Genomic DNA, 26,360 nt, shown 5'->3' with positions numbered 1-26,360 from the left:
GAATTGCTTGAACTTGGGAGGCAGAGGTTGCAGTGAGCCAAGATCATGCCATTGCATGCCAGCCTAGGTGACAAGACTGAAACTTCCTCTCAAAAAAAAAAAAAATTCTCCCTTTTTAGTGACAGCTGGTTTAAATGTATTGATACTTGCAACCAAAATATCCTAACAATCATTATTTTAAGGAAATAGGGAAGATAAAACTCTCAACCACAAGACCCAGCCTCTGGGAACCGGTAAAAAGAACCACGCAGGACAGACTATTGCCTGAGCACCCTCTGTAAGTAGAGACTGTGCCAGCCCCTTTACAATATCAGGTGCACAGGCTGGAAGGTAAGCTCCTTGAGGGGAGTGCTCTATAGCCAAGCAGTCAAAGCCCTCCATGATGTGGCTTCTACCTCCCAGCCTCAGCAGTGAATGTCGGGTTGGTCACCTGCCAGGTTGTAATGTGCAATGCTAAATTCTAAAGCCTCCTCAGCTATCACACCTACAAATCTAAGCCAGGGTCCCAGCCCACCAGGAAGATGGCATAAGTTCTTGGTGATGGGTTTTCCAATCACTTTCATCCCCACTGTCTCCTGTGATCATCCCAACAGTATCCACTAGCCCAACTTTAGAAACATGGAAAGGAGGGAGGCAAAAGGGTTAAGCAACCTGCCTGAGGGGTAGGTGAATGGAAAAACCAGGACGTAAATTCAAGTGTGAGCCAACCATACCATGGGGAGAAAGATCAAATCTTTTTTTTTGATCTCTATTATTGTAGTTTTAAAGATGAGGAAACTTTAAATGAGATACCTAGAGTAGTCAAATTCACAGAGAAAGTAGAATGGGGGTTGCCAGGGACTAGGGGTAACAAGGAATGGGGAATTATTATTGAGTGAGTTCAGACGATGAAAAAATTCTGCAGACAGATGACAGGAATGGTTGCCTAACAGTGTGAAGGCACTGAATGCCACTGAATTATAGTTTTTTTTTTTTTTTTTTTTGACACAGTCTCGCTCTGTTGCCCAGGATGGCTGCAGTGGTTCCATCTCATCTCACCACAACCTTTGCCTCCTGGGTTCAAGCAATTATCCTGGCTCAGCCTCCCAAGTAGCTGGGACTACGGGCGCAAGCCACCATGCCTGGCTAATTTTTGTATTTTTAGTAGAGATGGGGTTTCACTATGTTGGCCAGGCTGGTCTCGAACTCCTGACTTCATGATCCACCAGCCTCGGCCTCCCGAAGTGCTGGGATTAGAGGCATGAGCCACAGCACCCAGCCAAATTATAATCTTAAAATACATAAAATGGTAAATTTTATGTTATGTAGTTTAATATTTTTTAAATGAGGAAACTGAGGTCTAGCAGGATAAAGGTGTGGACCAGATTTTATATGAAGTCTGGGACAAACTAGGTTCAATTCTTAGCTCAGCCACTTGCTGACCTGCTCGACCTTGGGCAAATCACTCTGAAACTATGCTTCAGTTTCCTCCTTTGAGAAACAGGATATAAAATAGTAAATCTAGAATTCATTGGGAGATTAAATGAGATAGTAATAACTCCATACCAATCATTTCCCTGGGACATAGTAAATTAGCAACACATGCATTATTATGAGGTTTCTCAACCCAGAGCAAGAACAGCCTTTCAGACGCTTGAAGAGTCTTGGCGGTTTGTTATAAAGCTAAAGAGACTGAGAGACAATGACTTGCCTGAAGTCACCCAGCCAACTTGTAACAGAGCCCAGAGTTGAACCAAATCACTCTTCTGTGAGTCCAGAGATCCCCAAAGCCAGCCAGCTCACAGTGCTTTCTAAAGAACTAAACTGTCATGGATGTGAGGCATGAATTTCAAGTCTTAATGTGGAAAGCAAGGGCCCCTGCGGCTCTCAACCAATTCGCACTCTCCCTCCTGCAAAGCGTGAGTCAGCTCTGGGATAATGTGTGAGTCTGGGCCAGCTCCTCCGTGATGAATGTGCATGTGACTGCCAGGTGGCATCCAGGTGGGGGCTGGGCCAGGCAAGCGGGCATAGCTAGACACTGCTGCTCTGTCTTGGCGTGAGCTGTGTGCTTTCTTTCAGATCCAAATCGCTGCATGGTGGTATGTAGAAGTCAGGAGGCCCAGGTTTTACATCTTCAATTTGCTTCCAAATTCCTCCTTCACTGTGATCTCAAGCAAGTGGCTTAACTTCTCTGTGCCTCAGTTTCCATGACTGTGGATACATGAATAATTCTGGTCTTGCCTGCAGTAAAAGGTATGGAGAGGACCCAAGGAATGACGCGTAGGAAGGAGTTTTGCAGAGTTACATAAAGCCAGGTACAGTGGTGCTGGCCTGTAGTCCCAGCTACTTGGGAGGCTGAGGCAGGAGGATCGCTTGAGCTCAGGAGTTTGAGGCCAGCCTGAGCAACATAGCGAGAACCTATCTCTAAAAAAGAAAAGAAGGAAGGAAGGGAGGGAGGGAGGGAAGAAAGAGAGATAGAGAAAGGACCAGGCGTGGTGGCTCACGCCTGTAATCCCAGCACTTTGGGAGGCTGGGGCAGGTGGATCACGAGGTCAGGAGTTCAAGATCAGCCTGGCCAACATGGTGAAACCCTGTCTCTAATAAAAATACAAAAATTCTCCAGGCATGGTGGAGAGCACCTATAATCTCAGCTACTTGGGAGGCTGAGGCAGGAGAATCGCTTGAACCTGGCAGGTGGAGGTTGCAGTGCGCTGAGACCGTGCCATTGCACTCCACCCTGGGCAACAGAGCGAGACTCCATCTCAAAAAAAAAAAAAGAAAGAAAGAAATAAGTGAGTGAGCTATATTGGCACGAAAGGCATCATCATTCCACTTCTTTGGAGAAATACGATCCTAAGAATAAAACAGAACTACGCCAGGCTGTTTGTTTTTCCCATCAGTCCTTGGACTTCTGAGGGTCCCTCTGGTCTTCTTGCTGTTCCCTCACCCTCAGGGTGCCAGGTTCATTCCTCAGACTCAACACCTGTGGAAGGCTTACCGTGCACTAGGCCCAGGGCCAAACTATTGAATCTTCCCCAGAGATCCCCAAGGTCAACTTGGGGTATTTAAAAAAAAAAAAAAGATTATTCTGGGCCTTATTTTACAGGGAGAAAACTGAGGCTCACAGGTATTAAGCAACTCAACAAAGATGGCACCACTGGCAAGGTGGAGCTGGGCCATGAAGCCAGACTTCTGGACTGTTCCAGCGTTCCGCCCTCCCCAGGGGAAAGAAAGCTCCTGGAGGAGGCATCATCAGGTCCTCTCCTTCCAACCACAGAGGCCTCCAGAAAACAGTACATGGAAATTGAAAGGGGAAGATCCTTGCAACCCTGAAGTAAATCAGGCTGTGAGAATGTAAAACACTGAAAATAATAATAGTTACCACGTTTCAAATATTTATTGTAGGATAGTCACCTGAGACACATTTCCTTACTTCATACACACAATAATGTACACCTTAGAGGTGAGTACTGCTATTATCCCCATCTTACAGTTGGGGAAACTGAGACTCAGGTGAGGTAACATGTCCAAAGACACATAGCTAGCAGGTCTGTTTCCAAAACCTGTGGTCTGCCACCACATGCCACTGTCAGCCTCCTCCTTCATTCATTCTTTGACTCATTCATTTATTAAACATTTATAGCTTTCTTCTTGTGCCAAATAACTTGCTGGACAAAGGGAAGACAGAAATACCTGAGCCCTAGCCCTAGAGGAGGTTATTATCTAAGAGGAAGATAAGGCTCAAATAATTATAATCTAAGAGATAAGAGCCGGGCAAAGCAAACTGCTTGTGCTGGTGTTGGATTAGAGCAGGCAGTGCTGGTTGGAGTTTTTGTTGTTTTTGTGGCTTTCTTTAAAGGCAGAGAATCTGGCAGCATTTGATTTGTAAAGTTTCTTTGCAGTCAAGTCATCCTTTTTTTTTTGAGGCGGAGTTTCGCTCTTGTTACCCAGGCTGGAGTGCAATGACACGATCTTGGCTCATCGCAACCTCGGCCTCCTGGGTTCAGGCAATTCTCCTGCCTCAGCCTCCTGAGTAGCTGGGATTACAGGCACGCGCCACCACGCCCAGCTAATTTTTTGTATTTTTAGTAGTTTCACCATGTTGACCAGGATGGTCTTGATCTCTTGACCTCGTGATCCACCCGCCTCGGCCTCCCAAAGTGCTGGGATTACAGGCGTGAGCCACCGCGCCCAGACATCCATTTTTATTTTATTTATTTATTTTTTATTTTATCTTTAGAGATGGCATCTCACCATGTTGCCCAGGCTGGACTTGAACTTTAGAGCTCAAGCAATCCTCCTGCCTCAACCTGTTGAGCAGCTGCGGCTGCAGGCGTGTACCACCACACCCGGCTCCATTTATTTTTTTCAATCCAGGTGCTGGAACTCACACTTACTACCTGTGTGATTTGGGGCAAATTACTTCCCCTGAGCCTCAGTTTTCTGCTTTAGAAAACAGAGAGAAAGGCCGGGCGCGGTGGCTTACGCCTGTAATCCCAGCACTTTGGGAGGCTGATGAGGGCAGATCACAAGGTTGAGACCAGCCCAACCAACATGGTGAAACTCTGTCTGTACTAAAAATACAAAAATTAGCCAGGCAGGATGGTGTGTGCCTGTAATCCCAGCTACTCAGGAGGCTGAAACAGAAGAATCACTTGATTCCAGGAGGCAGAGGTTGTGCTGAGCCGAGATCAAGCCACTGCATTCCATCCTGGGCGACACAGCAAGACTCCGTCTAAAAAAAAAAAAAGAAAACAGAGAGAAAAACACCTCATTTCATAGAGTTGCTGTCAGAATTAAATTAACTGAAATACTGTATTCCTTCAAATGTATGAGACCCAGTGTGAACCAAGTGCTGTTTTTGGTGCTGGGGACACTGGAAGAAACAGATGGAGACATTGTCTTGGAATCACAGAAGTATTTTAAGTTTAAAAAAAAAAAAATGTTTTAAATTGAAGCAAAGGATGAACACAGAAGAGTACAAAAATCGGAAATGTACACAGCTCAATGAATTTTCACAAAGTAAACACACCCACAACCAGCACCCTGACGAGAAAACATTACCAACATGGTCGGAAATCGGCTGTGACAAGAAAGGCACTCACCTCCCCTGTAAAATTTAAGCAGGGGTGGAGGGGGGCAGCAGGCTCTATCATCAGGATAAATAATATTTTTAATGCAGTATTTCTGAAAAATCAGAATTAATGCAAAGAAACCCATGATGATAAAATATCAAAATTTTCAATAAAGACAGGATTAGTGACATGTTATGCTGAGTCATATTTTAAAACATCAGTACTGCTGATCTGGTCTCCACCTGCCTCACCCTGATTACCAGCACCCCGCCCTCAGAGTCACAACCCTTCCTTCCAAGGGTAACTACTGTCCAGACTTCTAATCCCAGAGATAAGTTTTGCCTGTTTTTAAACTTTATACACATGAAATCACACTCTTCACAGCTGCTGTCACTCAGTATGATGTCTGTGAGACTCAGCCACATTATTGCATGCCATGGAAAGATATTTAAACAAAGCAATGATGTGGTCAGCTGTGCATTTTAAAGAGATCACTGTGATGGCAGAGAGGAGGATGAATGAACAGTGGCCCTAGCCTATGCTGGAGGAGGGACTGTCCGCATGGAGACAGCAGGCAGAGTTCATGGGATTGACTGGATGTGGGAAATGAGGGAGACAGAGAAGGGTCAGGGAAGAAACCAGATCTCTGGCTAGGGCAATTTGGTGGCTAGAGGAGCCATCTCTAGGACTGGGACAGGAAGGGATGGGGGAAAACAATTAGTTCAGATTTGAGCATGGTGAGTGTGGGACATTCAGAGCTCTGTCCGGGAGGCAGCTAGACAGAAAAGCCTGGTACTCAGGAGAGAGAGAAGGGAGGGGAATATGCCCCTTCAATTCCACCAGCATCAGTGAACAGGTGGTAGCCCTGATAAGAGCGTTTGCAGAGGGTCAAGGAGGGGCATACAGAAGATAAAGAAGGGATGCTGAAAAGCTTTCTGGGAGCAGGTGGTTCAAGCAGGTGTGCAAATCGGAATGAAAATACTAAACACACAACTCTCCTGCCTGGCCCATGAGGCCTTCCTGGAATTCATCACCCTGTTTACCTGCAATCCAGGAGGATTTGAGTTGCAAAACATCCTTCGGATTAGGGGCTCTCCTGTCCCGGCCCCTGCCATCCCCCCTTGTACCAGCTGCAGCTGACTCAGCCAAACCTTTCCTCCTGGCAGCCAGGGATGCTTGCCTTTAAAGGCAAGAGAGTCTTTTCCCAGCCCGCCTTACTCACTCCTAACTGTGGAGCTGCTAGGACCCGCCCTGCACCGCCCTGCCACCACCACCACCCCTCCCCCGCCCACTTGCGTGCTCAGAGGCACGCACCAGGCTCCAGCATCTGCCTGTCACCTGGCACCTTCCTGCCAGCCAGTCCCAGAGAGCTCTTTTCCTTCAGACTGGCTGGGGCTGGAATTGCTTAGAATCGGACCTAGAAGAGGCCGAGTTCCGTCCAGGACTAAAGGCAGCCTCCAGGGAACAAAGCTGCCAGTGTGGGCACAGACTAGGGAAGGGACACTAGCTCATTGAAGCTGAATGCTGGGGCTCCACAGCCTCCTCACACCTCCTTTTGTGGGGACACTGAGGTTTCCTCAGGTCCTTCCCCCTGCTCAATAACTCTCCATGGCTCCCCACTGCCCACTGCATAAAGCCCTCATGCCTATACCTGACATTTGACTGTGATTCCACCTCTTCAGTTTCTTCTCCTCCCTAAGCCCCCACACTCCAGCCTCAGGGGCTACATAGCTGCCCCTCCTGCTCCCCTTTTTCCCTGAACCTAAACTGTCTGTGCTCAGATGCTGTTTCCTGGGACCTTCTCTAAGCTCCTTCCCTAGATAGAGTTAAATTCTGCTTCCAAGGACTCAGCCACCCAAATAACAAACAAGTCCACCAGAAAATCTAATCTCTGATGCAGTGTCAATAGCTTCTGATGAATTTGCTTCTGACCAGTAGCCTCCAGGGGTCCTAAAACATTCAGAGTGGAACACAGAGAAGTAGAATTTCGAGCAGTTAATGGGGGTCTGTGTGTGGGAAGGTGGGGTTGGGTGGGCGAAGGGAAGGCTTTTTTTCTGGCCACTCTGCTTTGTCCTCAAGCACCACCCTACCATGGGATGGGGATTTGACTTAAGTTCTCAGTCAATAACTAGTACAGTTTATGTGGCTAAGCCTTTATAAACATTCACTTTCTCTCAGGCCTACCCAAGAAGTTTGTTATATCTGTTTTTACAGACGTGGGTCTTCAGGCTCAGAGAAGAGAAGGCATTATTTGCCCATGAATGTTTGCAAATAAATAGCAGAGCTGAGACTCCAGAGTCCTGATCTCCGCTCCACCATCAATCTCTAAGAGTGGCTCAGAGATTCTTAAGTCCCTTAGGTAATCATTCTGGCAGTCTGCTGCCTTGGCACATGCTCTTCCCTCTGCTCAGAATGCCCTTCCCTCTGATCCATCTGGTGAACTCCTACTCAGCCTTCCAAACCCTGCTTAGCATGACCTCCCCCTTCCCAGATGCTCTCTCTACTTCCTCTCCTTCCCCTGCCGTACAAGCTCTGCTCTTGTACAGATTCTTAACCCTCTACACTTGACTTGGTATTGTTGCTGCTTATCTCCCCTCTTCCTCCTCCACCAGTATGGGGCCTCCATGAGGGTGTCAATGGGGTTGCATGTCTCTGTCCCTGGGAAAGTGGCCAGCATGGGGCTGGCCTAGAGAAGGACAAGGTGGCTGTTTGGTGAGTGTGACCCATGGGTTGAGTGAGGCAGACCCACCACTGGGAAAAGGCATAGACAGTCGACTAGACGCGCTAAGAAACAGGGAGCTGTGGAGAGACTTTGAGTAGGGAAGTAGCAAAACTCAAAAGGTACTTATGGAAAGACTCGAAGTATCAGCAGGAAGACTAGAGTGGAAGAAACATCAGCGACAGCTAGACTAGCTGCTCACTCATTCGTGCATTCCTTCCTCCTTCAGTCATTCACCAGGTCCTCAGCTGCAGAAGCTGTCCGTGAGGTGCTCACAGGCTGAGGGAAGACAGAGAGAGGAAAAGTGGCAACCTACGAAACACCAAATGGTAAAGGAGAGAAAGATTTCCACTTGGGAGAATCAGGGACACTTCCTGGAGGAGGAAGGACCCATGGTGCTTTCTGGCATGCTGAGGTTGGGGAGGGCTTCCCTGGCAGAAGAGACAAGCTGAGCAAAGGTGTGGATGTGAGTTGCTGCTGTGAGGGGCGAGGCTGAGCATGTAAACTGGTGCCCCAAAGAAGGACCTTGATGGCCAGGCTTGGCCCTTACTCCCTCCATGACAATGTCAGACAGAGAAGCAGGAGAGTGGCAGGGTGCAGGACTGGAGGACAAAAGACTAGAGATGGAGGCCCTGCAGACAGCTGGGGAGGGAAGGAAGATGAGGTGGTGTAGACAGCGGAGTTAACAGGACTTGATGGGCTGCCCAGGCGTGAGGAGAGAGGAGAGATGTGGCCCCAAGCTTCCCAGCCTGAGAATCAAGGGACCACAGGAACTGTAGCCTTGGACAGGGGTGTGTTCAGAATGCGCCTGTCTTCTGTTTCAGGGCTCCATACCCAATCAAGGTGTCCCTCAGCCAGAACTGGACACATGGCTAGAGAACTCCAGGGGTCATCTGGTCGGTTCAGCCTCGTGGTTTCCAACAGACAGTAAGACCACCATGACTCCCTCCACAGGGAAAGAGATCCTCGACTTTGGTCAGACCTTGGGACTGGGGGTCTTTTCCTTCACTGTGTCTCACGTAAGGCCCTGGTCTAGAGGAAAGTAGGTGAAGGTCAGATGATAACAAGACCACTCCCAGTGCAGCGGCACATGCCTGCACTCCCAGCTACTGTGGAGGCCAAGGTGGGAGGACCACTTGAGCCCAGAAGTTCGAGACCAGCATTTATTTATTTACTAACAAAACAAATAAATAATCCAACAATATCACCAACCAGTAAATGAGAACTTCCATGCTAAACACTTCATGAGCTTATCTGGAAATTGCACCTCTCATGATAGCAATGAGATTGCTGTGAAGAATTTCATTTTACTCATAAGAAAACTGAGCCTCATTGGCCAGGAACTCGCCCAGAATCGCGGCCGGGCTAGTATACAGTTGAGTTGGTTCAAACCCGAGGTCTCTCCTGTCCTTAACGTCAGTTAAACTGCCTTTCATATTTCCCACACTTACAGGACACCACAGATTCACCTGAACTGTGAGAAGAAGAGGAAAGCGTCCCAGAGGAGGAGGTTTTAAAGCCCAGGTTTGAGATGGGTATGCATTTCCAGGCAGAGAGTCTGGCCAGTGCAAAAGCAAGGCTTGGCTCACAAACGGGAATGTGGGGGGTGGAGACAGGGAAGGGAGAAGTCAATCACTGAGCAAGACCTCCTGAAGTCTCTCTAACAAATAAATACTACTTTCCACGCAGTAGACGCTGTTCTAAACACTTTACAAATATTATCCCATTTAGTCCTCCTACAACCCCATGAGGCGGTACTGTTAGTATCTCTAGTGCACCGAAGTCACCCAGCGGCCGAGTGAGAACTCCAGTCCAGCTCTCCACCCGCTACTCCGCGCCTCCCAGCTTGCCTTACAGCCGGGTACCGGCTCCACCATTTTGCTAGAGAAGAAGTCCGCGGAGGCTCAGAGAGGCGTGCACACTGGCCCTGAGTCACACAGCGAACGCCCACCATGGTCCCAACGCACTGAGAGCGGGTCGATCGTCAGCCAGAGCAGGGGGTGGTTAGGGGCCCTCCCGCGCCCGCGCCCGCGCCCGCGCCCGCGCCCGCCCCCGCCCCCGGCCCCTCCCCTCGCCCCCTCCCCGCGCACCGCCCAGGACAGGCTGGGCCCTAGGCCCCGCCCCGAGGTCCTACCCACAACCCACCCCCCCGACACACCGGCGTCGGCAGCCAATGGCCGGTGTCCTATAAACGCCACGATCCGCGCTCTCTCCCGCAAGAGGCAAGAGGTAGCACCAGTAAGCGTGGCGGTCACTGGTTGCAGGTCCCGAGTGAGCGTTCCCGAGAGCGGGAGACCAAGCTACCGGACTCGGAGTCAGAGTCGCAGCGGGAGTCCCGGGACCGGAGCACGAGTCTGAGCCGGAGAGCGCCGCCCGCCCGCCCGTAGCCACCCGCGCACCCGGCACTGCCAGAGCCACCAGCGCAGCGCTGCCATGGAGCCCAGCAGCAAGGTGAGTCGCGCACCCGCCGGCCCTGCAGCAGGAACAAAGGCGCGGACTCCTGCCCGCCCCTCCGCTGGCCAGTGCCTCCCCTGCCGCCCCGCCGCGCTCTGCGCCCGGGGTGGGCCGCGCGCCTCTCGGAGCCTGGCTCCGCGCGGGTCGCTATCGCAGCGCCCCGCCGGGCCGCTGGCCGCGGTGGGGATGGGCTCGGATCTAGCGGGCCGGAGGGCGCCGCGTGCGTATTTGGCGCCAGTATTGAGCACAAGGCTTCCTTCCGGGGGCTCCGAGCCGTTCACGCGGCCCGGGCCGGGACCGGGGACACAGGGCCCGGGCGCGGCACGTCGCACACGACCTCGGCGGCGGCTGCCGGTTGCCGGCTCCTCCTGGTGCGGGGGAGGGGGCCCGAGCGCGGCGCCCATTGGCTGAGCGGGCCGAGCCCCCGGCCCGGCCCTGGCCCTGGCCCGGGCGCACGGAGGAGGCGGGACCCGCCTCGGCTCTCCGCCTGCTCCCTTGGCCCGGGAGCCCCAGTAGGTGCGCGGCCTGATGCGAGGTGTCCCACCAGCCTCCCTGACTCCTCCCGCCAGTCCCCCGCGGTGCCGAGGCCGAGGGGAGGGCACTTTCCACAGGCCCGGGCTCGAACGCGGGGGTTGAGATGAACCTCCGGTCTCTGAGGCCCTCTTTTTGGAGGAGTGCAGGCCCCAAAGCTTTGGCCCAGTCCCTCGGAGATGTGCTCGGGAGAGGCGCGTTTACCCTGGGGGCTGGACTGGGAGCCGGGGGTCGGGAAAGAGCCCCAGGCTGGAGTCGAGCTGGAAGCGCGCAGGCCACGGGGCTGGGGAATGAGGGAGGGATGGGGACTCCGGGGACAAACAACTGCCTAGATAGGATTTCTTTTCTCCTGTGTATACGGGCTTCTGAAGGGCACCTCTGTGACTCCCGCAGAGCGATTCCTTTTCCACAAATGTTTGTTGAGCCCCTCCTGTGTGTTGGGCATTGTTTCTTTCCGCCCGCTCGCCCTTCCTCCCCCTAGTCTAGAATATTTTCAAGTCCCCCTTTTCTTTTGAAACGCTCCCTCTTATCTGTTATACTTGGATTTTTCCATCTCCTCAGCTGGGAGGGCACCTGGATGGCCCTTTTTTTCTTAGCTGGGACTCGGGGGTAGCATTGAATTCTCAACTGCTCTTCCTACCGGCGGTGGAGATGTCCGGTGGGACTGAGCGGGGTGACCTGGGCTGTACCCTCGGCGGGAAAAGGTCTTCCGCCTCACACCTGTTGAATCCATGAATCCAGACGACTTGCTTCACCCTTCCTGGGCCCTTGCTTGAGGTGAGACCCCGAGGAAGTTCCCGGGGAAGGCTCCCTACAATCATAGGTGAGCCGTAAGAGTGGGATATAACTAAACAAATGTGAATCGAGAAGCTGTTTTAGCTCTAGTGGCAAGGGTTGGGACCCTGACTGTCTAAATATCTCAGGGCTCTTGCAGGCCGCTTAACCTCTGGGCCTCAGTTTTTCCACCTGAAAGATAGAGATCACTTTTGTCACTTCCTCTAGGGAAGGAACTATCTATTCACCATGCAATGCCAGGCATGCGTATTTATCTGTTGAGTGGATAAGCGAATACTCCGCATGGAGACAGAGAAGCGGAGGAGAGAATCAACAGGTTCTTAAGCCAAACTACTTTTCAGCATCATCGACCCTATAGCCCTGCTGGTTCCTCACCAGCCTGGAGCTCAGAGAAGGGAAATGAGTTTGCTGAAGTCACACAGCTAGTAAGTGGCTGAGCTGGGTTTAAACCCAGGGCAATCAGATTTAATTTCATTTCTGTCTCCACTGTCTCTCTTCACCACACATTTCTTGAATTTTGGGCAGAAGGGAGAGAGTTTGCCTGTCTTCAAAGGTGGCCCCTTGTGCCAGCTGGTTCTAAATAGTGTGGCAGGTGGGTGCTGTTCATGCAGTGCTCTCCACGTTTTCCACCGTCTACCTAGTCAGTAATTAATGTTGGAACACCTCTGTCTCAGTGGTTTATCTGCATTTATACATTCATGCATGTGCGATTTGATAGTAACAAGTTATATGCCTTCATAAAATAGAACATTGTTTTTGAGACGGAGTCTCACTGTGTTGCTTGGGCTGAAGTGTAGAGGCGCGATCTTGGCTCACCGCAACCTCCACCTCCCGGGTTCAAGTGATTCTCCTGCCTCAGCCTCCTAAGTAGCTGAGACTACAGGCGTGCACCAACACGCCTGGCTAATTTTTGTATTTTCAATAGAGACGGGGTTTCACTATGTTGGTGGGGCTGGTTTTGAACTCCTTACCTTGTAATCCACCCGCCTTGGCCTCCCAAAGTGCTGGGCTTACAGGCGTGAACCACCTTGCCCAACCAAAATAGAAATTTCAAAAGACAAATACATACAAGATAGGAGTTACAGTCATTTTCCCCTCCAGATCTTGTGTAGATCATTCCATATACATTCTGAATCAAGCCTTTCCCTTCGGAGACTGCTGATTTGACTGGCAAGCACAGCCTTTTTGTGCAGGACGTTAAACTAAGGCCTGGAGAGGTTGTATCGCTTGCCTTTCACACAAGGTCTAAAAGCCAGGTGTGTCTGGCTCTGAAGCCTTGGTTCTGCTATGTTCCTCTTTGTCTCCTAGGAAATGGGAACTGACTCAGCTAACTTCCCTGTGTTTCATTGTGCTCCTCTGTAACTCATAATGAGCTTAGCTGACTAGAAAGTAGGGGACAGATGGAATCGTCTTGCCGCCAAGCCAGGGGTTCTCCCACGATCCCTCCTGGGCAGCACGCAAAAGAGAGCCCTGTCCCAGATGTCTCTCCCCATTCTTTGTGAAGAACTTGTAACTAGTCCTGCCTAAGCCCATCGCTCATCGCTTACTGGCCAGTCAGTCTCTGCCTTCCAGAAAAGGAAAAATCAGAAATCTGCAGGTTTCCTCAGACTCTCCATGGTGCAGAGAGCATATTTTTTTGTTTTTTGTTTTGAGACAAGGTCTCACTCTGTCACCCGGGTAGGAGTGCAATGGCACAATCTTGGCTTACTGCAACCTCTACCTTCCAGGCTCAATTGATTTTCCCACCTCAGCCTCTTGAGTAGCTGGAACCACAAGCATGTGTTACCATGCTGGCTAAATTTTTGTATTTTTGATAGAGACGGGGTTTCATTATGTTGCGCAGGTTGGTCTCGAACTCTTGAACTCAGGTGATCTGCCCCCTTCGGCCTCCCAGAGTACTGGGATTACAGGTGTGAGCTACTGCACATGGCCAAGCAGAGGTGTTTGAAGTCTTGGATATGTGGTTTTGAATCCCACCCTAGCTCAGTTGCCCAGTTTTCATCATTACAGTGTCTAGGAATTCAGAAAAGAATGTATGTTTGTCCCCTTCGATGCTCCGTAAATGTTCCTTGCTTCCTTGGACTCCCACGATGCATTGCACTTACCTGGGCCCTGGGTGACCTGTACCTACCTGGGCCTAGGCCTCTATCCAGAAGCTGGCATTCTGGAAGTGTGAGCTTTTGGGGAGTCAGGATGCGGGCCCATGGGTATTAAGTCAGGTAAATCATTAAAGCTCCCACTAACCCATTCTTCCTGGGAGGGGCTTCTCAGGAAACTAATCGGGATGGCACGTGGGTGAGAGTGCCAGACCAGGGAGGGTCAGTTCATGTGACTGCCCTGCCCTGCTTCGGGCTTCTTTGCTTTGCTTTTTTAGGCTCCCCGCCTACCTTTCTGAATTTGGGTCAGTCTTGGGATAGTTTGAAAGGAATGTTCCTGTCTATTAACTGCTAGAATCCTCACAACTGCCCTGTGATACAAGTCACAATGATCTCATGGTTCACTAAAAAATGACTTTGCCAAGATCACATGCTGAACCTCCCACCCCAAGATATGCTACCAGCCTTTCCAGGATGACATTAGAGGGTGGAGGGAACCCAGAGCAGGAGGGGCCTTCCAGCCATGGCCCAGCCCTCCATTTGACAAATGGGGAAACTGAGGCTGGAGAAGGGAAGAGATTTGACCAAGATAAGGCTATCACAAAAGATTTGAGTCCTTCTACAGAGCTGTGGCTTTTTTTGGGGGGGGGGGGATGGAGTTTCGCTCTTATTACCCAGGCTGGAGTGTAATGGCACATCTCGGCTCACCGCAACCTCTGCTTCCTGGGTTCCGGCAATTCTCCTGCCTCAGCCTCCTGAGTAGCTGGGACTACAGGCACGCACCACCGTGCCCAGCTAATTTTTTGTATTTTTTTTAGTAGAGACTGGGTTTCACCTTGTTGACCAGGATGATCTTGATCTCTTGACCTCGTGATCCACCTGCCTCTGCCTCCCAAAGTGCTGGGATTATAGGCGTGAGCCACCGCGCGTGGGGCCCAAAGCTGTGTTTTTTTTAAAAGATGCTTTCTTCTCCACACGCCTGTCTGTGCCATCCTCCCCTCACTCCAAATGAGCAGGCATCCCCAGACACAGGAATTGCCATGTTTTTTCTGCATGCCATAGGAACCTGAAAGTTGGATTAGACATAACTTGACAACTGAAACTCTACTGTGAATGGAAACAAAACACTAGATGTTCTCACTACACTCTGACCTTGAAGAAGTGGCTTTCTTTGGAGCCTTGGTTTCCTTCTCAGTAAATGGAGGCTTGGCTACCCCTGGTGAATGTGGTGAGACTGGCCCTGTGCCCTAAATCAGGGTGGTGGCTATTTTAAGTGGAAAGACCCTTTGTATGGCCAGTCTGGGTGTGCAAATGATGTAAATAGCCCCAAGATGATTCTTGTCTAGAGCCATCCAAGGATTCGACCCTATTTGCCCTGGAGCTGGACCAGCCTCAAATCCCTTGTAATCAGCTTGTGACTTCAAGGAGCTCAGCTTTGCCCAGTGCCTCCTGGTCACGGGGTGTCTGCCCAGAGCTCTGCTCCAGTACCAAGGGTACAGGCATCCAGCTGCCCGCTTCCCCAAGACTGGCAGAGCTGGGGAGGCCTGGAACAAAGAGGAAAGTGTGCAGTGTTGGCTTGGGGCCTGCAACCTCACCCCTTCCCCCACCTCACTCCTGGACATAGAGGTGACAAAGCCACTCACTCAGTGTGGTAACGATGTCCCCATGATGGCAGAGGCTGGGAAGCCTCCTGACCGGACTCATGGGCCCAGAGAAGCTGTGTCCAGGCCTGCAGGCGCAGCCCTGGCCACCCAAACAAGCCTCCAATTGTTACCTCCCTCCACGGGAGGGGTGGAGTGGAGCCTGAGGCTCTGTCTTCCAGCCACCAGGCCTGGCAATAGCCGATGCATAAACATTAGGGTTTTGCAGTAGCTAAGCAGGGCTCCCAAGCCTTGAACCTGGGCAGAAAGAAGACAGCATCTTTTCTCTTCGTGACCACACTGATTTGCCTCCCCAGGGCCTCTGCACCCTGGAATGGGAGAGGGCTCTTGCCTGACCCCAGCTGATGGAGCTTGTGGCTACTGAGGCCTCTACTGGATGGGAAGTCTGCCTATGTCTTCTAGCCCACAGTTCATCTCCTCCTGCCCTGGCATTTGGAAGTGGGGAGGAAAGGGCTCCATCAGAAACAGCTCTGTCGTTCGACCTTAGGCCAGACACTCACCTCTTGTTGGAGCTTGTGTCCTCAGCTGTACTGGGGATGAGACCTAGCTGTGTCTGGGTCCACGGCACTGAAGCTCCAGGGGAGCGTGTGGTCTGTGCAGCAGGCCTGGGGAGTGCTGAGCAGCACAGGCTGGGTTTTATCGCACAGTGGGAGCCCAGACAGGCCAGCTGGCCATAAGCGCCTCTGCTGGACTCTCTTGGGCTGGAAGGCCTGGTTCGAGGAAAGAAAGAAACAGCCACCCTGGGTTCCTTCAGCACCCAGCTGTGGCTGTTCTTCCTGAGAACTTCCTGCCACCAGCTGGGTGCCTTCTTCGGCTCCTGGCTGCATGTGAAAACTTGTGGGTGGCCCTCACAGCTGTGCAGAAGCTATTCCCCCAGGTTTCTGGCCCCAGGTGAACAGAGTCTGCTCTGGGCTTGCCTTGCCTCCATCCCACAACCCTGGGTGCTGCCTGTGGCACAGCCTAGAGCAGCACTGCATTGTGGTCCTGGCCCTCATGTGGCCAGTGCTGATCATGAAGTCTGGCGCCCCAGCGGTCATGGCTGGCATCATCACCATCTATAACCTGGTGGTGGAAGTCCTTATCACCAGCTCCCTGAATGACTGCATCAGCCTCTACGGGAATCTCCTCCAGCCGAGAGCTGGCCGGAGTGGCCCAGCAGCCAGCTGTGCTATCAGCATCGTGGGGGACACAGTGCTGCCCAGAGCCAGAGCTATTTGTGAGCCTGATCCTGATCCTCACCTTCACTGTATGGTCTCATTGCCCCCATTCTCTCCACAAAGTAGCCTTCTTTGAGCCCACCAGCCACAGAATATGATGGAAAGATCACCCCCTCCTTGTTCCAGGATGAACAGCCTGACACACATGTCCCTTCAGTAGTTGCTTTTGTGAATGCAGTGTCCCAGTGCAAATGCCAATCATCTGTTGACCCCTGCCTGCCCCATGCTGTGGATGTCTGGGCCCCTCATCGCCCATCCTGGTCCCCTGACCAGTGAGAATGCCCCACCCATCTAGAGTGCCCTGTGTCTAATGATGAATTTGAGTGTCATTTTCCTCTCCACGGTAGGTTTATTTATGGAAGATTGGACCCGTTCATACATCTGTGGAGCAGCCCTCCATCTCCCAGCTATATAAAATCTCTAACCACAATGTTGCATTGTGGGGTTACCATGTTTGACACTTCCTTGGATGAACTACCCTCCCTCCAGCCCTGGATAGTCCAGGGCCTAGCAGGCAGTGTGTGGGGCCTACCAGGCTCTGGCATCCAGGCTATGTCCAATAAAGTTCAACATGTGACTGGAAAAAAAATTGGTTTAAAAAAATTTTCAGAAGTTATAGAGCCAACTATAGAGAAGCATAAAAAATGAAAGAATGTCTTCTAGTTTTGACAGTTGGGTGTTTACTTCAAAGACTTTTTGTGCATGTGTAGGTACATGCCTATAAATATAACATCTGTGTAGTTGGAGCTCAGTTTCTGCTTAGTTCTTTGCAGCCCATCCTGTTCACCAGCCCCACCTTTAGAGGTAAATACTGGCAGTGTTTCTGTCTGCACAAACAACCAAGTGCCAGTAGACAAGTTCACTAACTTCCTATTCCTTACACAATATGTACATTCTATCGCTTTTTTCCCCCCTTAACAATCTACCCTGGGGCTCTTCACAACACATATATACAGATGTGTTTCATTCTTTCCAACAGCTGCATAACATTTCATTACAGGCATGTTCCACCATGATTGAGAAATAGCACCCATCACTTCTTTCTTCATACCACTCACCACCTGATGTATTACATGTATTTATTTTCTGCCCCAGGCTTCAACTAAAACATCAAGTTTCACAGGCAGGGATTTGGTGTAGTTTTGTCACTGAATTCTCATCGACTAGAAGAATGTTGGGAGCATGCATTCAGGCATAATATTTTCTTAGCAATATCATGTATTCTTAGAAAATCTTCTCATGGAGAACTGCAGCGTAGAGGAAAGGACTTTTTTAAGGTCACGGAAGTGGAGGAGCTGGGACTTAAACTTGTTTGCTGAGAGTGACAGTGAATTTTGCATGTGCGCAGTCTTACCAAATTAATGTTCTTTTAGTTGAATGAATGCCCATCTCAGCACCAACTGTGTACCTTCTCAGGGGTGTCAGTTTCCCCGATCATGGCCCAGTGCCCACACATGGCCAAGGAGCCAGTCCTTTATGTTTAACGTTCCATTATAGGATGCATACCTTTTCAGCTATTTAGGGAGAATGTGGTTTTGCCTGGAAGGCTTTGAGAGTGCTGGGCAGCTCAGGGGACTTGGGGCTTCGAGCAGAGGCCAATCAACTTTTTTTTAAAAGGACCAGAGAGAGGGTAAACATGATCAGCTTTGTGGGACGGCCTGCCCCAACCACTCAGCTTTGCTGCTTCAGGACCAAAGCAGCCATAAGCAATATAGACAAATGAATGTGGCTGTGATCCAATCAAACTTTATCAATGGTCACTGAAGTATGGATTTAATATAATTCTTACATATCACAAAATGTTAGTCATTGTCTTTTTTCTTCTCCCCAGCCACTTAAAAATGTAAATCCCATTCTTAGCTGCCAGTTTGCCAACCTTGGCTTACAGCAAATGCAGCAAAGTGGCCCAAAGGTTTCTGAGCTTGTGCCCGGGCTGTCTCAGAGTGGCAAGGCTCAGAGAGTTGTTGTTATGGAATTTGACCTACATAGAAAGCACCAGGTAGAAACCTTGTTTCCTTCAGGGGCAGTACCCGGAAACACGGGGGAGGACCTGAGCAGGAAAGGCGTAGAATTTGGCATCAGAGACCCTCAGTTGGAAGCTTCCCTGAAGCCTCGAGCCCCTTGGTTCTGTGGTTTTCCCTCTCTTAGTCTCATTCCTCATCTGTGAAGTGGGAGCAATCTCTCCCCAAGAGCTTGTTCGTGGTGGTTAAATTAGGGTGTATGAGCAGCCCCTGGCAGAGTGCCTCTCCTCCCTGGTGCTGCTGATAAATGTACTAGCTCCCTCCTCTCAGCTCTGCTTTGAGAACTGGAGAGTGCCTTCTGCCTCGAGGTTCAGTCATGCAAGGGTCTTGACATCATTGGAAGGCCTAAAGGAAGTGGCTTCAGGAGTAGTTAATGTTTGAGGTCATCCTAAGGCCAGGTTTTAGACTGCTAGCCCATCATCAGTCTTCTTTTTTAAAAGACTTGGCAGGACGGAACCGGTCAGAGGGTAAAACGCCAGGCTATGAAACCAAACAACTCTAGTCCCAACCCTGGCTTTGTTTGTATGCTAGGCTGGGCACCTACCCTCTGACCTCAGGCGCCTCCTGTCAAGTGCCGATGTTACAGCAATTTCTTGAGCTTCTTTCTTACTGCAGCTGAGACTTTTTTTTTTTTTTGAGACAGTGTCTCGATCTGTTGCCCAGACTGGAATGCAGTGGTGAGATATTTGCTCACTTCAACTCCCCAGCTCTCAGGTTAAAGTGATTCTCGTGCCTTAGCCTCCCAAGTACCTGGGATTATAGGCATGTGCCACCAAGCCCCACTAATTTTTGAATTTTTAGTAGAGAAAGGGTTTTGCTGTGTTGGCCAGGCTGGTCTCGAACTCCTGGCCTTAGGCAATTCGCTGCCTCCGCCTTCTAAAGTGCTGGGATTACAGGTGTGAGCCACCGTGCCCAGTCTTGAGCTTCTTTCGCCAAGAAGTTTGTTTAAATTAATAAGAAACATGACAAAACAAATTAAAAGGGAGGTGTCATGGATCAGGTAAACCCCTCCCCACCCTCCTCAGAGCTGTGGACTAAGCAGTTGGCAAGCCCTGCGTCTCCTGCTCCCCTACAACTTGGGAACCCATGTGGGATGCTGTGGGAAGAGGGCAAGATGGAGCAACATCTGGATTCTGCCAGCCCCGGAACCCTCCTCTTGCCAGGAATACCCTGCCTCTGAGTGGCAGTAGCCACGTGCTCTCCCTCTGCTAGTGTAGACTGAGAACCTGCTGCAGGCCAGCCCCAGGGCTGGAGCACTATGCCGAGGAAGGACACATTGGCATGGGTCAAAAGGCCACGGTGTTTGGCAAGTTATACAATGTGGTCAGGGCCATCCAGCATCCGAGTGTAGGAGGAGACGTCCTGAGTCTTAATACATCCTCCATGGCTTCCTGGGAGAGGGCGGGCTTTCAAGAGTTGTGAGACCCCCAGCAGTGGGACAGATAGGGAGGGTGAGGGGTGGGAACATGAGAAATCCTTCTCTGTGCTAGACCCCAAGCCCAGGCACTGGCTGAACTGAAAGGTCATGGCTTTCCTAGGAGAGTCAGAATTTGAACTCAGTCTGCCTGACAAGAGGTCTTTAATCGACAGCCCTGTGGGCTTGGAGTGGAGGGTTTTGGGGGTAATGTTTTCAGCTCCCAGAGCTCTGATGTTCCAGCACTCGTCAGGGGTTTGATAAATGGCTAAGGATGAGCACTGGTTTGGCATAACAGATAACAAAGAACCAGCTTTGCCCAAAAGCTAAATTGAGAAATAACAGGTTTTCTTTGTGTTGCAATTAGTGTGTGCTATTCCCTACGCTGGCCACTCTGGCTGCAGACACAGTACAACCCAGGTTCCATTCTTTTTTTTTTTTTCTCGCTCTGTTGCCGAGGCTGGAGTGAAGTGGCACGCCTCTCAGCTCCCTGCAACTTCCGCCTCCCAGGTTCAGGTGATCCTCCTACCTCAGCCTCTGGAGTAGCTAGGTACTAGCTAGGTACATGTCTGGAGTAGCCATGACATCCAGCTAATTTTTTTTTTTTTTTGTAATTTTAGTAGAGACCTGGTTTCACCATGTTGCCCAGGCTTATCTTGAATTCCTGAGCTCAAGTTATCTGCTCACTTTGGCCTCCCAAAGTGCTGGGATTACAGGCACAAGTCAGTGCCCCTGGTTCCATTCTTAAGGAGTTGCCCAGACTGAGTGGCAGATGGGTAATACGCTGGAGACTGCAGAGGACATAGCAAGAGCAAAGGCCTGGAAGAGATGGAATGTTCTATAAAGTAGTCTCATCCCCAGGGAGTGGTGATGGGCTGCTGGGGATCCCAGATTCTGGGCTGTTCATTGCTCCCCACCCCTAATAAAAGGCTCCCACAAGAAAATTACAAGCTCTGTGGGGCTAATGTCCTTCTCTGAGTCATCACCAACTGTTCATCAGCTTGATACCAGAATAAATACACGTTGAGTGAAGGGACTTCATTGCCATGTTCCAGTTCCAGCCACTGGCTGGTGGAGGCAGGTGGTGCTGTGGTTGCCTGATGGAGGGTAACTTGCTATTCTTCCCTGATTCAGCAAACACTTGTAGAGGGAATTCTGCCAGGCTTCATGATGGATACTGATAGAGAACTTAATAGCAACCCTTGAAGGAAGGAACTTTCATTCCCGTTTTCTAGGTGAGGAAACCAAGGCAGGGCTACCACGTATATCCCAACTCCAAGGTGAAAGGAAGCAGTTTGCTGCATTTAAACGTGGGTCTGATTCCAAGCCCAGCAATGATCAAGCTGGCTGTGGTGGGCACAGCAGGGTGGGAGCTGAGTACGAGACTGGTCGCAGTGCCATGTGTCTACTGAGGAGCAGGGGCTGTGTTCCTCTCTCTACACCTGACACTGAGCCACACTGAGCACCCTGTTTCTTAATCTGACCGAACGGCCCCCATTTCTTCCCCCTGCACATACTGTTCTGTCCACGTGGAATGTAGCCTTGCCACTGCTTTCCCACTTGGCAGACTCTCTGTGTGTCCTTCATGGCCCCCAGCTCCAATGTTACCTCCTGGGAACTCATCTTTTGTCCCCAGGCAAAATTGGAAGTCGTTCCCTCCAGGGCTCTCACAGTGCCTCATACCAGCCTCCTGTTGAAGCCCAGACCACACTGGCCTCTCATCTTCATCTGGTCCCCACTGCCCCCACTCTCCTGGACTGGAGCTTCCTTCCTTTGTGTCAGGACCGGGTCCAGTTTTATCCGGAGCCCCAGCCTTAGTTAGCATGGGACCTGGAGTACGGGTTCATTGATTATTTTAGTGGGTCCTGTGCAGCAGCTGCCTAGGTGGATGTGGATATGACGCAGGGCGTGGGTAGGCAGGTTTTCTAAAGTGGAGTTTGACCTTGACCTGCCGATGACAAGATCCATGTCCTTGGCCTCCAGCAACCCCCACTGCCAGAACCCATAGTCCCTGAGCAGCTGCTCAGTGGGGCCCCAGGGATGACTTCAGAGGCTCAAGACCCCTGGAACATTAGATGCAGACCTAAGTAAAACAGGGCCTGTCATCATAGCCCTCATCTCGCACGGCCAGTGTCATTCATTGATGCTCTACCAGCGTAATTTTTGCCAGATCTGTGACTCTTCTGTATTATTTTTCACATGACGTTTTTATTTAAATTGCTTTGTTCTAAACAATATGAAATCATAGGGCTTGTAAAAATTATTTTGAATAGGTGACTCCATTCACACCATTCAGAATTCAAAAAAGTCCCAAATGCTATAAAATGAAATCTCACTTTCACCCTGTTCCCAGTCACCCCAGTCCCTCTGGTTAGAATGTTACCTTTCTTGTACGTCCTTTTTTTTTTCTTTTCTTTTTGAGACAGAGTCTGCTCTGTCACCCAGGCTGGCATGCAGTAGTGCGATCTCGTCTCACTGCAACCGTCATCTCCCAGATTAAAGTGATTCTTGTGCCTCAGCCTCCCAAGTAGGGAGAGACTACAGGCGTGCATCACCATGCCCAGATAATTTTGGTATTTTTAGTAGAGACAGGGTTTTGCCATGTCAGCCAGGCTGGTCTCAAACTCCTGGCCTTGAGTAATCTGCCTGCTTCAGCCTCCCAAAGTGCTGGGATTACAGGTGTGAGTCACCTCGCCTGGCCTCTTGTGCATTCTTTTAAATAGATGTGTATATTCTCTCCCTACCTTCCGCCAATTTTTTTAAACACAAAAGGTAGCATATAGGCAGGGCGCAGTGGCTCATGCTTGTAATCCCAGCACTTTGGGAGGCCAAGGCAGGTGGATCACGAGGTCAAGAGATCGAGACCATCCTGGCCAACATAGTGAAACCCCATCTCTACTAAAATACAAAAATTAGCTGGGCATGGTGGCATGCACCTGTAGTCCCAGCTACTTGGGAGGCTGAGGCAGGAGAATCACTTGAACCCAGGAGGCAGAGGTTGCGGTGAGCCGAAGTTGTACCACTGCACTCCAGTCTGGCGCCTGGCCACAGAGCAAGACTCTCCCTCAAGAAACGAAAAAAGGTAACATACAACGCACATACTGCTCTGTTTTTGGTTTCACTTTTTTTAAGACAGGGTCTTACTGTCACCCAGGCTGGAGTGCCATGGTCTGATCACAGCTCACTGCAACCTCGAACTCCCAGGTTATATATTCCATTATATAACCACATTTTCTTAAACCATAGCTTGCTGTCGCTGCATTGCTTGTTTTTTATGTATTCTAATAGTGTTATCTATTCTAATGTGTTCTAGAAAAATACTGTATATACTTTGCATCATACAAGCAAAATAGTTCTGCAGACAGATAGCCCAGCATGTGGTGGACCCAGCAGACGCTGTTTAGTGAGCCCTCCTGGTGATGCTCCATGCCTTGCCACAGCCTCTGCTTTAATCCCAGTGCCCACCCTATGAGTTAGGTTTGACCTGGTGTGTCGCTGGGGTCCCCCAGAAGTTTGTCAGCTGCTCACTACCCTCTTAGAACAACAGCTCTGGGCCTGAAGGCTCCCCAGAGAGTTGAGAGAAGGGAGAGTATTGGGGCAGTGCCAAGACATGGGGAGGTGGGTGGGAGCTGTCTTCCCAGTTGTGCAATGCAGAGGATTTAGAGGGAATGAAGAAAGCCCCAGCATGTGGAATGAATGTCCAGAGGCAGGCTAGGGGGCCAGGTAGATAGGCCCGTGGGAAGGAAGGACCCAACGCACACACATAGGGGGCTCTGAGCTGCACACTCCTCCTGGGCCATTGCCTTCTGCTTTCGCAGCCTCTGGTGTGAGCACCTTGGCTTTTGGGATCGCTGTCCTGACTGACAGCTTTCAGAGAATGAAAAGACCATACTGGGAATATGCCTGATACCACCTATGCCCACAGCTATCTGTGATGATCATGAAGTAAAGGCTGCTTCTGGGTTCTGTGGAAACCAAGGCCCAGAGACCCATGGCCAGGCCGTGGCCAGCTCTGCCCACTTCTAGTGCCCAGTCTGGTGTGGGTGTGTAGTGAATGCCAGTCATTTTTTTTTCACATGCCTCCCACAGCTCTCTTCTCCCACAATCAGTTAAAGGCCTGCCTAATGTCACATTTCCTGACATCCTCATTTTCACAGCTGAAAAAGGGGTGATTTTCTCCAACAGGGCAGACACCCTGGTGGCCTCTCAGTCACCTATGGCTAAGCAGGGCTCTTTACCTGCTGGCCTCTGCCCATCCTGCTGCTTCATGTCCTCGACCTCCAGTGCACAGAAGCAAACTGCCCCTTTTCCTTCCCAGCCCTTTGCCTGTTGGAAACACCTTGGCCCAACACTTGTACTCGCCTTGTCATGCACTTTTCCAAAGTGCATTCCTGGCTAGCATATCCTCTATGTCCAAGTAGCCTTTGGGAGGCTCATGGTTTGGGGATTGTTGCTGTGAGGAGCACCGGGCGGGGAGTCTGGAGCCCTGAGCTCTGCTGCAGACCCCTGAGTGATCTGGAACTTGCTTCACCTTGTCAGGGCTCAGTTTCCTGTGCTGTGAACAGCAGGAAGGGCAGGGCAATGTGGGATCACATCTCCAGTGTGACAAATGAGGCTGTTTCCATTTTGCCAACAAGCAAATGGAGGGTGGTGGAGAAGTGGTGCATGGGGGACTTAGCCTGCTGGAATTCACAGAGCCAACAGGCACATGGGCTGGAATCAGAAGCTGGCACCTTCGGCTCCAAATCCAGGGTGCTTCTCCTATATCTGTGCTACTCCTACCATGTAATTCGCCCCCTCCCCCCCACCCCCTTGCATAGGAGGGCTGGTTCCTGGGCCTCCCAATCAAAGCATCTAGAACCACCGGACCCTAGGTATGGTTCCACAAGGGAAATGAGACCCCAAAGAATCCAAAGCCTCTTCCTGAGACCGGGCTACAAAGAGAGAAGACCATACTTCCCCTCTCTCCCCAGGAAATGGCCCGGCCAGCCCAGTGTCTTGAAATCAGCTAGGCTGGTTTGGGCACCTAAGATCGGGAATTGGCCAGGTTTCCTGGGAGAAAGACTGGTGTGGTGCCAGGAGTCAGGCAAGATACCTGAACACACACACACACACACAAACACACACACACACACACACACGATACCTGAACACAGGAACCTGCCAGTCCAAGCCCTGTCCTGTAGTAACCTGGGCCCAGACACGCCTATAACAGTGTGGTTTGTTTCTCTGCAGAAGCTGACGGGTCGCCTCATGCTGGCCGTGGGAGGGGCAGTGCTCGGCTCCCTGCAGTTTGGCTACAACACTGGAGTCATCAATGCCCCCCAGAAGGTGAGTACTGTGCCATCATTGGCTTATTGACACCAGCCTGCTCTGTTGCACATCACACATGCCCACAGGCTCACACTGCCACCTGAGTGTTAGAGTCATTTACATCAATGCGCTGTCTGCCTCCAACCAATTTTCTGGCCCTGACCATGTCAGAGACTTGGTTCTTGCCTTGGAATCTTAGGACAGCTGAATTCTAGGATCTTAGGTTCCACAGAGTCCTGGGGTCTTTTATAGGACCTCTTGACCAACCCCCCACCTAACTCAGTCACATAGTAGTAAGTCTGATAATATAATAAAATCAAAGCAAAGCTCAATATAATAATGCTGCATTTACATGGCGTTGTGGGGCTGCAGCGGGTTTTCATGGGCTTGTCTCAGGTAATGCTCACTGCAGCACTGTAGGGAAGCAACAGGCACCACTCCCAGCCTGCAGCTGTGGGAAATGGCCAGAGAGAGGAAACCTGCCCAGTATTACCCACCTAGTCAGAGAGAGCTGGTATCCAACATCAGCTCCCTGCCTGCCAGGTGGTCCTTGAGCCTGCACTCATACCCATCCACATGCAGCACACTTCCTTTTAAGGCATCTAATTCTAGGTTGAAACCGCATCCTCTCCCTGAAAGCCCTGTGCCAGTCAAAGCAGAAATGGCGTCTTGCCCTAGGGAGCTGCAGGGAGTGGAGTTCTGTGCTGACTTCCTCCTCCCTGCCGTGCCTCCTAGATCTGTCCTCACTTGTTTACTTGAATGTCAGGATGGGAAGGGACCTAGGCCATCTCCTCTGGCCCAGCCTACTTGCTTTAAGGAGGAGAAAAGAGGAAAAGCGGGTAGGGGGTAGAGGATAGGGCCAGGAAAGGAAACTAACTGAGCCCTTCCTCTGTACCAGGCATTTTTGCATGTGTTTAGGAGACTGGGTGGTGATTTCCATTTTATAGCCCCAGAAACCAGTCCCAGGCAGATGAAATGACCAACAGGCCCAAGGTCGCAAAGTCAGAAGCCAAGCTCTGTTATTTCCACGGCCTCAGGCTGTCTCCCTAACCAGCTGCCTTGCCAGTTAAAAAATCTGTACCTTC

General features: G+C 50.7%; 1 protein-coding gene across 1 annotated transcript in view; it reads left to right on the top strand.

Moving 5' to 3' along the window:
- Positions 1 to 9,990: 9,990 nt before the first annotated feature.
- Positions 9,991 to 26,360, top strand: part of SLC2A1 (solute carrier family 2 member 1) — a 33,157-nt gene continuing 16,787 nt past the window's right edge. The window contains exons 1-2 of the mRNA XM_002750702.4: positions 9,991 to 10,224; positions 25,198 to 25,293. Of these exons, the coding sequence (XP_002750748.1) occupies positions 10,207 to 10,224; positions 25,198 to 25,293 (114 nt within the window). The 5' untranslated portion in view covers positions 9,991 to 10,206. The remainder of the gene's footprint in view (positions 10,225 to 25,197; positions 25,294 to 26,360) is intronic.

Source organism: Callithrix jacchus, chromosome 7, assembly GCF_049354715.1.
Source record: "Callithrix jacchus isolate 240 chromosome 7, calJac240_pri, whole genome shotgun sequence".
Classification (NCBI taxonomy): Eukaryota; Metazoa; Chordata; class Mammalia; order Primates; family Cebidae; genus Callithrix; species Callithrix jacchus.
This window is presented reverse-complemented; position numbering and strand designations above follow the sequence as displayed.